The sequence below is a fragment of the Culex pipiens genome, chromosome 3 (genome assembly GCF_016801865.2).
Source record: "Culex pipiens pallens isolate TS chromosome 3, TS_CPP_V2, whole genome shotgun sequence".
NCBI classification, from domain to species: Eukaryota; Metazoa; Arthropoda; class Insecta; order Diptera; family Culicidae; genus Culex; species Culex pipiens.
The window spans coordinates 46,227,672-46,241,961 of NC_068939.1; the positions used below are offsets into that span (position 1 = coordinate 46,227,672).

Here is a 14,290-nt window from a genome sequence, read left to right on the forward strand (position 1 = left end):
TGAAAGTCCCTATGGGCATGCCCTACAAGGGGAACCATACTAAAACTTGATCTGAGAACTTTTTGAAAAACGTACCCACCCTAAATGTACATAGTTGTATAATGCACCATCATTCGATTTGATGCTAAGCTAAGTTAGTCTTTTCAACAGCATTACGAGAGGTATTAAAATTCTGTTTTGCATTATTGTAAAATATGATATCTCCACATTTTTCCGTTAACTGTCGAAGTGTGCGTAATCAAGAATAACATCCAATTGCTATGATTTTTATTATAAATCCTTTTAAAATTAAAAATTTCTTGGATAATCCACACAGTAAAAAAAATCATGGTAATATTACATCTGGGAAGGGGTACATCTTTTATGTAAAAAAAACATGTGTAATTTTACCACTTTTCTAGTGTAATGACACTATTCAGTCCAAATTGAGGTAAAATTACATCATAAAAAAGGTAATTTTCAACCTTCCAAATTTACACTATTTTTTACTGTGCATCTTGTACTTCTAAAATTCTGAACATATTGTGTTAATAATGGGAACTGTTTATTTTTTTTTTTTTGCCAAGAGGGTGCCCATGCCGTGTAAGGTTGGTAAAAAACTGACAGTTTCACTGATTTTCCACATTTTTCAAAAAATCATAATTTGTCGTCGTTTGAACCGATTTTAGCTCTCCTGGACGCAAATTGAAATAATTTGAGGATCTTAAAATCCAGCCTCATATTTGAATTCGTCGTACAAAACTTTAATATATAATTTAGCAAGTTTCTTGACCAAAGATATTTTTATCGGATTCCTTGAGAAATTTTACGCAACATACACAAAAATGGAAGGAGTTCATTACCAGGTTCCGAGATATGATTGTTTTAAAATTTAAAAAAACGGGAAAAACCAACATTTTTCACTGAAACTGCGATAACTTTAAAATTTAAGCGATGCCTTTTGCTTTTTCGGGTACACCCAAAGTTAAAGAACGAGGGGATAGTCCTCACGAAAAGAAACGTGAGGAAAGTGCTATTTTGCGAGAGTATAATCCTCTCGCGTGTTCATTCGTTCATTGGAACAGTTCATCCTATTGAGTGGCTTATATGGACAAATGAACGCCACTTAGTCACCGAACCATGGTGGCCCATACGGCAAAGGCACGGTTCTTACTCAAATTTGGAAAATAAGGCTTGACATTTTAAATTAGTAGAATTTAATTTAAAATGTTAATTGAAGTGCAGTAAAGATAGTAAGAACTTGCGACAAAAGGTCTAAACCAATATGGTCGAAAGGAGAGCTCTTTATTGAATGGGTCTTCAAACCTAAAAATTTCTGTGACAGAAACGTTGAATTCTAATAATACACAAATTAATTAATTTTGATTGAAAATAAAATTTGAGCAGATGCAGTAAAGATAGTACGGATGAGCGACAAAAAATCGGCCAAAAGAAATTAGTTCAAAATGACAAGTGGTTGAAAGGACATAAAGTCGAACGAAATAAACTGAAAATATTTTGTAATTTTTCACTATTGCAATCATGAACAGTTTCAAAATAGTTTGATCAGAAATTATTTAAATTCAAATGTTCTTTCAAAATATTTTTTATTATTTCAATTACATTTGTTGTTGGTTTCTTTTCTTTTAAAAATAAGCTGTTTAAAAAAAACATGAGAAACTTCAAATTCCGAAATATTTTAATATTGTATAAAAATAATGTACTCTTCCATTAAATTTTCATTCTTTCAAAAGCTTGAGGGTAACAAGAAAAAATTAAAATTTTGGAAAATCGTAAGAGGGGTGAAAATAAGTAACTGTGACAATTTTGAGCCAAATCGATTAAGGGGTTACATACATGTAGAAAATCACAAAATTTCATATTTCAGAAAATTCACTAATTCACTAAAAAGATGATTTTCAATCACTCCTGAAAGTTTCATGAAGATATTTCGTGACTGAACTGAGTAAGAGACGATTTAAGTTCACAATTTTGCCATGGGTAAAGCGAACTGTCAACCTTTGTAAACGTTTTTCTCTAAACACCAAGTTGATTTACGGGTGCCACGATATCTCGAGATTGGATAGACCAAATTTAGGGTGAAGACTCCCAAGACATATCCCGTGTGCATGACGATGCCCGATTTTGATACTTTGCTTTTTTAAAAAAATACAAAAATCAAAAACTGACGATCTTTTTTTAAAAATAAGTTTTTTGAAAATCGGCCTTCGTCATGCACACAGAACCGGTTTAACGAGTCTTCACCAAAATTTTGAGCCAATTTGGTCAAACAGTGTTGAGATATCGTGGCACCGGTTTTTTAAAACTGCTAACTTAAAATAGCTATATCTCGGCAATGGTACATCCAAATGTCTTCATATTTATTTTGTTAATAGATCAATATGTATATTTCAATGCCCTGCAAAAATCAATTTTTTTTTAAATGTTTACTCTTACCAACCTCTGACATTTTTGACGATTTACATGTATGTAACCCCTTAATGGTTAAGGGTCGCTTATTATCGTTGATGTTTGTATGGGAAAATTCGGAAAAATATATGGAAAATTGCAAAAATATCATAATTCCGCTAAAAGGTGGTATTAAATGTGTCGGATCATTGTCAAGTGTAAGATTCTTTAGAAAATTTTATGACAAACAACTTTGCCGAAGACTGCAAAACGATCCAAGTTAACCCTGACGAGTTGTAAACGTTTCAAAGAAGAAAAGATTTTTTTTCACCAACGATAAAAAGCGACCCTTAACCCTTAACCGATTTCGCTCAAAATTTTCACAGCTACTTATTTTTCCCTAAGTAATCGATTCAGGGGTTATCCTTGATGTATTTTTTTTTATTGTCACGCTATTGAGCAGTAAAGTTTTATGATAAAATTCTGAGTCCACCGATTCATGAAAATTTCTTGAAAAGGTTTAATTTTATTTTTTTAATCGATGCTATATCAAAATCATTTTTTCTTTAAAGAACCTTCGAATGATCAAGCAAAAAAATATTTGTTTTTTTTTCACACCAAGAAAAAAACAATTTTCAACCAGTAATTGATCTTCATAAAGCTTAATAAGCAGACATTTATGTTTTCCTTTGACATTTTAATTTTGGTGATTTAACTTGTTTTATGTGACTATGCGAATGTTTAAAAAACGCAAATTGCTGCAACTTATAAGCTAATGGTATCATTGTTAAGTGTAAAGCAAAACATGCATAGATCGAAAAGCTTACTGGAAAATATGAAGAAAAAAAATGGAATAGATACTCATAGGAGATTCGTCTGAAAATGAATGCAAAAAAGGAAAAAAAAGTATTTCTGTCAACAATTTCATTTATAAATCCATTAAATCAATCGCCGTTGCTCCTTTCCCGATTTGTTTTTTCGCACAGCCAAGCTGAACATTATCGTCCTTGCCCTTGCCCAATACTCATGAAATCAAAAAACCGGTGTAACCATAACCAACCCATCAACCCCGCCGCTGCTGCTACTACTGCAAGAATCCGTTGAACTACGTTCGTTAAACTGTTTAAGGTAGCTGGTCGGCTGTCGACCGCACGAGCGCGCTTGACGCCTAGGCCAAGATCAAGAACGTGCGGGCCTGTTCAGTCGAGTTCTGCGCGTCGGTTGACTAGGATCGGGAAGTTTGAAGATCGGATAAAAATATGAAGTGGAAGCTGATTCTGGCGATGATCGCCGGATTGATGGTGATCGATCCTGCCTGTAGTGAAGAGTTAATGAAAAGTGAGCACCTTTGAAAAAAGTGTGATTAGAAGTGGTTTAAAAATGCATTTTTTTAGGATCGGAGTACAACCGCATGCCGCAAGTGTTCGTGTACGACCATTACGATGAGTGTTTGTTCGACGAACCGGAAGTGGAAACGACGACGTACTGTCTCGTAAGGGCTGTGATTAAACCGGACAACAGCTCCGAGTTGTGGCGGATGATCGAAAAGTTTTCCAGCAAAACGAAGATGCACCTGAATCATGCCTCGCTGGATCGCGGGATTTGCGTGAGGGGAGACGTGGAGGATGCGATTGCGAAGTTGAAAGTGGAAAACGTTAGTGCGTTGGTGGTGCCAAAGTTCGAGATTGGATTTCCGGTAATAAGGGTGGTAGTTTGTGAAATATAGTTCTGATCAGAAATGCTGGACATTGGGGGTAATTTGGAATCGTCTTTAATAATTATTTTTTCTTCACATATGAAGTGAAAACGGCAACTAAATGACTAATTGACTGTAGAAAAAAGCCAATTTCACCAGCACATGATGTAAAATTACACATTTTTCTGACACAAAATCTGTCTGAAATTAAAAAAAAGTGTAATATAAAAAAAAAACTTGGCAAAATAACATCAGCGAGGTTAAATTAATATTCTTTTTCTGTGTAATTTCTGTTTTTATTCATTAATTTAGAGTATATTACATTACATTAAAAGGAGTGAATTCACACTTACAAATTTTCATAATTCCGTATTTCAATTTTTGTTAATATGTTCAAATCAGCAACACATTTTTTGTGTTTTTTTTTAAGTGCAAAAACTTTATTTTAACGAATTTAAAAAAAAAAACTAACGCAAAACGGGAATAAGTACAAACAATCTGTTTTGCTTTGTATATTCGTTTGAAGCAAAGTCAAATTTTCAATTTGAAAGAAGTATTGAAGCATTAACAAAATGCACTGCTTCTGAGTGGATAAACTTTTTGGTTTTAATTAACTAATCACATTACAAAATGGCTTTTTGATGAAAAATCCTTTTGTATTTTTTAACGCTCCAACATCCAAGGGTAAACAAATGGAGCGATCCATTTCATTTTCGAACTGTCCATTTGAGTGATTAAAAGCAGAGACATTTTCTTACAATTTTGGTTTTGCATTTAAAACATTTTTTTTTTTCATTCAAGTGTTGAAACAATGGCTTGTTATTCAAATTTATATTTTTTTTTTCAATATTTTTGGGAAACTTGGTCGAGACACCCGGGAAATTTGTTAATTATAAATTTTATATAAAATTTTACAAAACCAATCAGAGAGTTAAATTCTATACATTCAAAAAATATCAATATTTTATTTAGATTAAACCAATGCTTCTGTTTGTTTGTAATTCAGAAAGTGTTAAATTAAACTTTAAAAAAATTCAAGACCTATAATTGAGTACACAGTAGGGTGCCCAGAAAATGGGACTTTTGTTTAATTCCTGGCTCCACAAGCTAAATTTTGTTCCCTGGGCTATTTAAAGTCTCTGAGCTAAATATGAGCAAAATTGGTCAACATTTACAAAAATCAACAAAATGTATGGAGATAATTTTTTCGATTTTTCGAACATTTTATCAACAGGTTGCGCTGTCCCACTGATCATTTTTGATTAATTGTTCAACTTCAGCTGATCAGACAATAACAGAGTAGCAGCTCATTGGCAGTCAACCATGCTCATGGTCATGCTCATTTTACCAACAGGTTGCGTTGTTCAGATTTAAATATTCTCAAAAGTGAGATTCTAATAGTAAATTTGTTTTGAAAAGTTAAAAGCGATTTAACAAAGTCATTTTTTCATGAAAAACATTTTTTTCATCAACTTCAGCCTCGGGTTTCAATTGCTTAATCATTACCGAAATCGCTCAAAATTTGCACGTATGCTTAAAATAACCCAAAAACAGGGTTTTGCTTGTGGAGCGGTGGGTAATTTTTCTGGGCACCTTAGTACAAAGCAACAAATTTGTGGGACCCAATGTTCGTCAGTTACAGACTATAGTAGTTCAAGTAAGGTAACTTCGCTTCACCAAGTTTTTTTTTCCTTTTTTGATAACAATAGTCACTTTGTAGCTCGCATCGGCCCTAATATTTATTAATTATTTTAGAAAAACTTTGGCATTCTATGTAAATTTCTCGAGTTTTTTTTGAAAAGGTCCTATAAACAAAATTTTTACTTTTTGCTTTTTGGGTTTTTTGAATACCCCTGACTCAAGGCGGTTCTAAAAACACCCAAAAAGCAAAAATTGAAATTTTTGTTTATAGGACCTTTTCAAAAAAAACTCTAGATTTAAGGTCCGCCAAATTTAAACACCAAACTTTTGACCAAAATGTTAATGAAAAGTTCATGCAACAAGTTAAAGCAAACAAGGCACTAATAGATTCATTTTAGAAAGATCATTCAGTGCGATAAAGAATCGTAAAAGTCAATACCAATATTAAGTACTCTACAATTTTGAGTCGTAAAAAATCTAGAAATGATCTTGCATTTGCCGATTAAGAAAACATACAAATAGTAGAAATAATACCTCAAAATTATGTGGTTACTTTAATTGATGTTTTTGAATAAATATGACTGTATTGCAATTGAAATTATTGAAATCAAATAAATTTGTTACCTTTCTTTTTTATTATTATTGGAGACCGAGCCACGTTATTTATAAATTTTATATAAAATTGTAAAAACCAATCAGAGACAGTAGATGAGTTAAATTCCATACATTCAAAAAATATCAATATTTTATCTAGATTAAACCAATACTTCTGTTTGTTTGTAATTCAGAAAGTGTTAAATTAAACTTTAAAAAAATTCAAGACCTATAATTGAGTACACAGTAGGTTACCCAGAAAATGGGACTTTTGTTTAATTCCTGGCTCCACAAGCTAATTTTTTTTCCCTGGTTGGTAACGCTTCCGCCTCGTAAGCGGTAGAATCGATTGCTTAGTATAAGGAAGGTAGTGTATCGTCACAAGCTGGACCTTATCACGACACCTTAGGAAGGCGACCTATGGAATGTTAACATTAAGTTAAGAAATCGCCACTGAATCCGCTTTGTAAATTCGGCCCCGATACTCTTCATGGGTCATGGGAAAAATTTACTTTTACTTTACAGCATATCAATAGTTTTCGCATCGCTTCGCTAGGAGACGGAGATTTTAGCGGATTGCAGACTGGATTTTCGCCATGTGATGTGATGATTGTCTAAGCCCAAGTTGCCTAGGAATCGATAATTGGGAATAGAACCAATTCCACTTGAACCAGATTCTCATCACCATGGCAGCCGTCCATTGCCGGTCGCTCCCATCTCCACCGCGCACCAGGGTCAAGGAAAGGGATTTGGAAGACGGGAAGTGTTGATGCTCCACTTTTTTCAGAGTATTAAGGGAAAATCTCCACGGTATTCTCAACTAAGTTGCGCTTGGAGTTGGACGGTTTTAGGGAAGGTAAAATGGTCTGAGGAGCCACCCTAAGCGAGTGGTAACGACCGTTTGCATTGATGTTCGAATTCTTCGTGTGTTCTCATTTCTAATGGGAAAGCTTTCAATTCTTCTCATCTCTTATTGGATGAATTCTATGAGTCGCCCAGGCTATTTTTAGCGAGGTATTTAAGATCTCCGCCAACTCACACAGCAGTTGCCCCGACCCCTCTTCGATTTGCTTGAAACTTTGTCCTAAGGGTAAACTTTTGTCCCTGATCACGAATCCGAGGTCCGTTTTTTGATACCTCGTGACGGAGGGGCAGTACGACCCCTTCAATTTTTGAACATGCGAAAAAAGATGTGTTTTTCAATAATTTGCAGCCTGAAACGGTGATGAGATAGAAATTTGGTGTCAAAGTGACTTTTATGTAAAATCAGACGCCCGATTTGATGGCGTACTCAGAATTCCGGAAAAACGCATTTTTCATCGAAAAACACACTAAAAAAGTTTTAAAAACTCTCCCATTTTCCGTTACTAGACTGTAAATTTTTTTAGAACATGTCATTTTATGGGAAATTTAATGTACTTTTCGAATCTACATTGACACAGAAGGGTCATTTTTTCATTTAGAACAAAATTTTTCATTTTAAAATTTCGTGTTTTTTCTAACTTTGCTGGGTTATTTTTTAGAGTGTAACAATGTTCTACAAAGTTGTAGAGCAGACAATTACAAAAATTAAGGGGTTTGCTTATAAACATCACGAGTTATTGCGATTTTACGAAAAAAAAGTTTTGAAAAAGTTGGTCGTCGTTGATCATGGCCGTTCATGGTCACCCGCGACAGGCACAGACGACGAAACAAAGAGAAACGCAAAAAGTAACTTTTTCAAAACTTTTTTTCGTAAAATCGCGATAACTCGTGATGTTTAACCGAAAATCCCTTATGTTTATATATCAAAATTTTTGTAATTGTCTGCTCTACAACTTTGTAGAACATTGTTACACTTTAAAAAATAACCCGTCAAAGTTAGAAAAAACACGAAATTGTAAAATGAAAAATTTTGTTCTAAATGAAAAAATGTACCTTCTGGGTCAATGTTGATTCGAAAAGTACATTAAATTTCCCATAAAATGACATGTTCCAAAAAAATTACAGTCGAGTAACGGAAAATGGCAGAGTTTTTAAAACTTTTTTAATGTTTTTTTTTTTCAATGAAAAATACGTTTTTCTGAAATTCTGAGTACGCCATCAAATCGGGCGTCTAATTTTACAAAAAAATCTCTTTTACACCAAATTTCTATCTCATCACCGTATCGGGGTGCAAATGATTGAAAAACACCTTTTTTTCGCATTTTCAAAAATTGAAGGGGTCGTAAAGTAACCCCTTAGGACAAAGTATCACGCAAATCGAAGACTTTTTCCGATTTCGTGTGAGTTGGTAGAGAATTACTTAGATTCAATTTCGAATGCGCTTGCAATCTTGTATGCAATCTTGTTTTAGTTCTGATATTCAGCCACGAACGCTCCTTTTTACAGCATATCAATAGTTTTAAATAAAAACTGAAAATACCGAGTCCCAGGAATTTCCAGGAAAAAGCCAAATTCAAGTCTTGATTCCCGGGAAATTGAAAATCTCGAAATTGACTTTTGAGCATTCATTTTACCGATGTTCTGGGCACTAGCTCTGTTTCTATTTTCTCTCATAGTGAATATTCAAAGAAATTATGTTGATGATTATTTTTCCACCGCTGACTAACAATAAAATAAACAAAATGAAAACGTTGTAAGTTATTTCTATGTTTTTATACATGCTTTGTTTTTACTTCGAAAATCTTCAATTGTAGCTGGATTAAAAAAGATACATATAAGCAAAATGTCTAATATCTGCTGATTCTCAATCCGTTTCAACGTCACGGAGTAATTGATGGGACAAAGTTCTACTTCGGATAAGTTTTCATGAATGACATTTAATTATTAATCCGAATCTTGAACTAATTTTTAATAGCTAGTTTGTTTTTGATATCATTCGAAGAAAGAAAAGTTAGAAATTCCGTGACTAAACGCCACGTCGCTTATAAATGAAAATGTAAGCGATATTAAACAAAAACAGAAATTATCAAAACATTCAGTACCTCTCTAAAGAACCATTCACCATGCGTCTCCACCGAATTGTTGATCAGCAATTTATCAACTTGAAAATTTTCCAGTACATTTTCGGCCACAACTCGTTCCGCAACGTGGAACCGTACAAGCGGAACTACTCCGAGCTGATGGCTGCCATCATCAACAAGGATCTCACGGAGAGGTACGGCCTGAAGGCGTACACCGAGATCGAGTACTGCGATCGGGCCGGAGTGGACGAGTTCCCGATTGACGGCCTGGACATCGCCTTCCTCGTGATCATGGCCATTTTGATCGTGGTGATGCTCGCGTCCAGCTGGTATGACGCTTCTTGTAAATCTGAGAATGGATTGAACCACTACCAGGAGGACATGCCAAGCAATAGTTTAGTTTGAGATTTTGGGTTGCAATTGAGAATGATTTTTTTACAGCTGGTTATTTCTTCGTAGAAGCGATGCTGCTGTCGTCGTTCTCGGTGATCCGGAACTGGTACCGGCTGGTGTCACACTCGCGCGATCCTACCAGCAGGGACTTGCGGATGATTCAGGCCATTCGGCACCTGACGTTCGTTCTAACCTTGATTGGACATGCCAGCATGATGGTACAGTCGCGGACTGGTTGGATAATCGAGCAAAAGTACCGCGAGCTGGCGACGATGATCATCATCAACGGGTTCCAAATTGTGACCACGTTCTTCACGATCAGTGGGCTGGTGTTTACGATCACTTACGTGGAGAAAATGAGGGAATCTGGCAGGAAACCGGGCGTTTTGGAGATTGTGATTATAACCGTGAACCGGTATATAAGGTAGATATTGGAGATTTTTTGTTATTCATATTGGATCTTAATCATTGGGGATCAAACTCCGCAGGTTAACTCCGGTCTATGCGTTATTCCTACTCTTTGAAGCGACCTGGTTCATACGTTTACAGGATGGCCCGTTTTGGCGAAGAGGTGTTGAAACAAGCATGGTCAACTGTCGGAGAAATTGGTGGATCAACCTGCTCTATATGAACAACTACTTCAAGCAGGACCAACCGGTGAGACCAAACTTGATCTAAAGTGTCAAATTATACCAGACTTTCCTTATTTCCAGTGCATGCAACACTCGTGGTACCTAGCCGCAGACTTCCAGCTGTCAACCATAGGACTTATTCTCGTAACACTGGTCATTCGGTTTCCCCGACTTAAGAAACCTCTGATAACGATCGTGACGGCCATCGCGTTCATCATCCCGGGAGTAGTTGTATACCTGGGAAGTTACGAAGGGGTGACCATATTTTCACCAGAGTACATTTTCATTACTAGGTTCTTCAGAGTAGTCAAACTGATCATCCCTTTTTTATTCGCAGGTCAAGGCGTTTCATGTTCTGGTACGACATTGCTTACTACAAAACATATCTACCGATGCACATGAATCTGGGAATGTACATGTGCGGTATCATCATTGGTTTCCTGTATCTGAAGTATCGAAATGCCGGCAATCGGTTCCGTAGATCTCCGGTACGTAGAAGCTTCCATTTTATTTTCCATTTTTAAAATCTCCACCCGTTCCAGTGGTTCCGGTTGGCATTCTTCTCGATCTTCATAGTTGGCCCCGGCATGTTCCTGATCGGCCGGATCTTCTACGTCAACGACTACCCGAAACCGTCGGTGTGGATGTCCGTCTACTTCGCGGGAGCTCGCGTCATGTGGGGACTGGTCGCGTTAATGGGATTCTGCGGATTTGCGATCCGGATCAGCAAACCCGTCACGCGCATTATGAACATCAAGTTTTTCGAAGTGCTGGGACGGCTCACGTACGGAGCGTACGTGGGACACTTTTTCATGATCAAAATGATGTACTACAACACGCGGGAGCTGTCCAACCTGGGATCGTTCGATGTGGTGAGTAAATTGTCGTTCAGAAAAATATTCAAATTTGAACACTTTCCCTCCACAGGCCGTCAAAATCAACAGCACCCTGTACCTGTCGTACATCCTGTCCCTGGCAATAACCCTTCTGGTGGAGCTGCCGATATCCGCGCTTCAAAAGCAGTTGCTCCAGACGTTTGTGAAGCCCGGTTCAAACGCCAGCAGCGAAGGGCAAGTAACGCCGGAACTTAAACGAAACGGCACTGGCAATGGTAGCTTCACAAACGAAGGCTTCAAGACAAGTTTTAAAGGCAATATCGATTTCCTGCAGCAGCAGCAGCGACTGTGAATTACTGACTGACTAAGATTGTAAGACTTGAATGTGCATTGGTTAAATTTCAATATTATTTAATATAAATAAACAATATGAGAATTACTGCAGCGACCTTTCAAACACACCTGCGTCCATTTTTTATGTGTAACTGCAAGGATATTGTAAAAAAAAAACAAGTCATACTACACAAACTTCAATGAAAACAAACTCCAACAAGTCACGCCACCACAAACTAACGGATTGAGTCTCCACCCGATTTTGCGTTCGTTCGTCATACATTTCCATAAAACGATCATTTCCCCCTTCCCAACCATCCCCGACCAAGTCGGTACAAAGAAGGAAAAACTCACCTGACGACAACCGGCTCCGGTGACTTTGGTGATTTCCTTCATTTTTCCGCGGGTTGAAAAGCTCGGTGACGAGCGTGGTGCTGGTTCGGTAAATCCAAAATTAATTCTGCCCGTGGTCGTTATTTTTTATGTGGGAATATTATTTTCGCTGTTTATCGTCTTCACTGCTTTCACTTTTGGGCCTTTCTAAAACTGTTATATGGCCACAAATTACTCTGCTGTCTAACTTTTACAATCTTTGTTGATTTTTGATACTAGTAACGAGGATTCAAACGGGGTTTTCACTTTTCCGGAATCATCTCTAGTCGTTGAACACACACTACAATTACAGCAAGTCAGAATTTTGAAACTTCAGTCAATTTCAATATATTTTAGCAGATCTGGAAGACAACAAATCTTTTAATTCTTCTTTTTTTGGGCTATTTTTAAATGTTATGCCCTTTTTCACTTTTTTAGATTTAAAATGAAATTATTATAACATAAATATGAACAAAATACGTTGAAACGTAAATTTTGGAAATAACAAAAACACAGCATTTTCAATCTTAGAAAAAAAATAAATTCCAAAAGCAGTGTTTTTTGGAAACAAAGTTGACCTCAATTTCAAAAACTTGACAAAGTCACACAAAAAAAAGTGAAACCCATGAAATTCTAAAATAAAATAACAGCACTTCTTTCCAATGCTTTAAAGATGAGTATTTTTGTTTTGGCTCAAACTTTTTGGGGGCCTTCCCTTTGACCAAAAAAAGTAATTTTGTGTCATTGGTTCAACCATACAAAAATGGTACGTAAATATTCAAACAGCTTTTGAGTGAATTTTCTGATCATCAATTTTATGATCTGTCTTCGGCAAAGTTTCAGGTATTGTTGAGGACTATTGAGAAAAAATAAGGTACACGGAAAACAAATTTGCAGGTTTTTTATCAACTTTTTTCACAAAAGCTCAATTTCTCAAAATACGTATTTTATGATTTTCGAGATTTATTAAAATGTTTTAGGGGACAAAAATCCGCAACTTTTGAGCCATATACAAAAAAATGGTCAAAAAATCTGCTGCTGATAGAGCGTCCAATTTCCCGGGGTTACAAATTTACCGGGAAACGGGATTTTTTTCACATTCAACCCTCTAACACATGTAGTTGCACCAGTGCTCCATAATTCATTTTATTCAAATTGTAATTTCTTTAGTACTAGATATTCAACTAATTGAATTAATTCTTTTTGCACAAATTCGATGTTCATCTCATTTGATCATGATAAACAAAAACATAAAAAAATCTCAATTTTAATTTGGAGGTTAGGAGTTAATATTGGTTTGATGAAATAACATCAATCTTTTAAAAGCTTACCTAATTATGATAATTTAATACTCATTAAGCATGATCTATTCCCAGTTGCTGCAAAAATTAATATTATCAGGAATAATTCAGATATCATAATTTCTGATAATCTGATTAATTATATACAAACCAAACAATACATTTAATTGAACAAAATCATGTTGAGTATTTTTTCAGAGCATTTTCAAAAAATAGTTCCAAAAATTTAAGAAAATGAATTGAATTTCAGGAATTCCCGGGAAATTTACAAATTTCCCGGAAAACGGGAAATATTTTTTTCGGGAAATCCCGGGAATTCCCGGGTTTCTTTTTTCCCGAGACGGGAAATTGGACGCTCTATTGCTAAGTTATGATTTTTTGAAAAAAATAGTGATTTTTGGAAAAAAATCGAAATGTCATGCAAAAATAAATTTGACGTAATTTTATTATGTAAAATTGAATTTCCAATCGAAAATTACTTCACAGTTTTTATTTTTGAATTTCTGATCGGTTTGGTGTGTTCGGCAAAGTTGTAGGTATTGATGGGGACTACTAAAAAAAAGGTACACGGAAAAAAAATTAATTAACTTTTTTTCTTAAAAAATCAATTTTCCATAATTCGTTTATTCAAATTTTCATTTGTTATTTGTTTTTGGGGACAAAAAAAAACCACGACTTTTGAGCCATAGAAAAGTATGGAAACATACTATTTTTTATGTATTTTACAGATTTTCTGATAAAGTAAGCCGATTTCAAAATAAAGCCACCCTAGTGCCACCTAAAGTTTAATTTTAACTTTAAAATTCCAGTTTTTTATACTAAACATTTAACAAATTTTCTGATCTCCTCGATTTTTTTAATTTTTGGAATAAACATTTCAAAATGGCGCAATACTGAATATTAGACCTTTTTTAAATGCTAGTTTTCCTAAAATCATAACTCGGCTGCAAAATTTTTGTCCATGCTTTTCTATGGCCCAAAAGTTACGGTTTTTTGTAGTCTAAAACACATAAAAAAATTCAATAATTCAAAATAATGATTTTGGAAATTGAAGTTTTAAGAAAATTTAGGTAATTAAAAAACGGCATTTTTTTTCGAGTACCATTTTTTTCTGAATTGTCTCCATCAGAACCTACAACTTTTCCAAACACACCAAACC

General features: G+C 35.2%; 1 protein-coding gene across 1 annotated transcript; it reads left to right on the forward strand.

Moving 5' to 3' along the window:
• The first annotated feature begins 3,463 nt into the window (after positions 1-3,463).
• On the forward strand, positions 3,464-11,585 carry LOC120421529 (nose resistant to fluoxetine protein 6-like). Its single transcript, XM_039584749.2, has 9 exons — positions 3,464-3,726; positions 3,783-4,084; positions 9,361-9,658; positions 9,724-10,081; positions 10,146-10,314; positions 10,371-10,564; positions 10,627-10,777; positions 10,832-11,161; positions 11,217-11,585. The coding sequence occupies exons 1-9, from the start codon at positions 3,648-3,650 to the stop codon at positions 11,475-11,477; spliced, it is 2,142 nt and encodes a 713-aa protein (XP_039440683.1). The 5' UTR covers positions 3,464-3,647; the 3' UTR covers positions 11,478-11,585.
• The last annotated feature ends 2,705 nt before the right edge of the window (positions 11,586-14,290 follow it).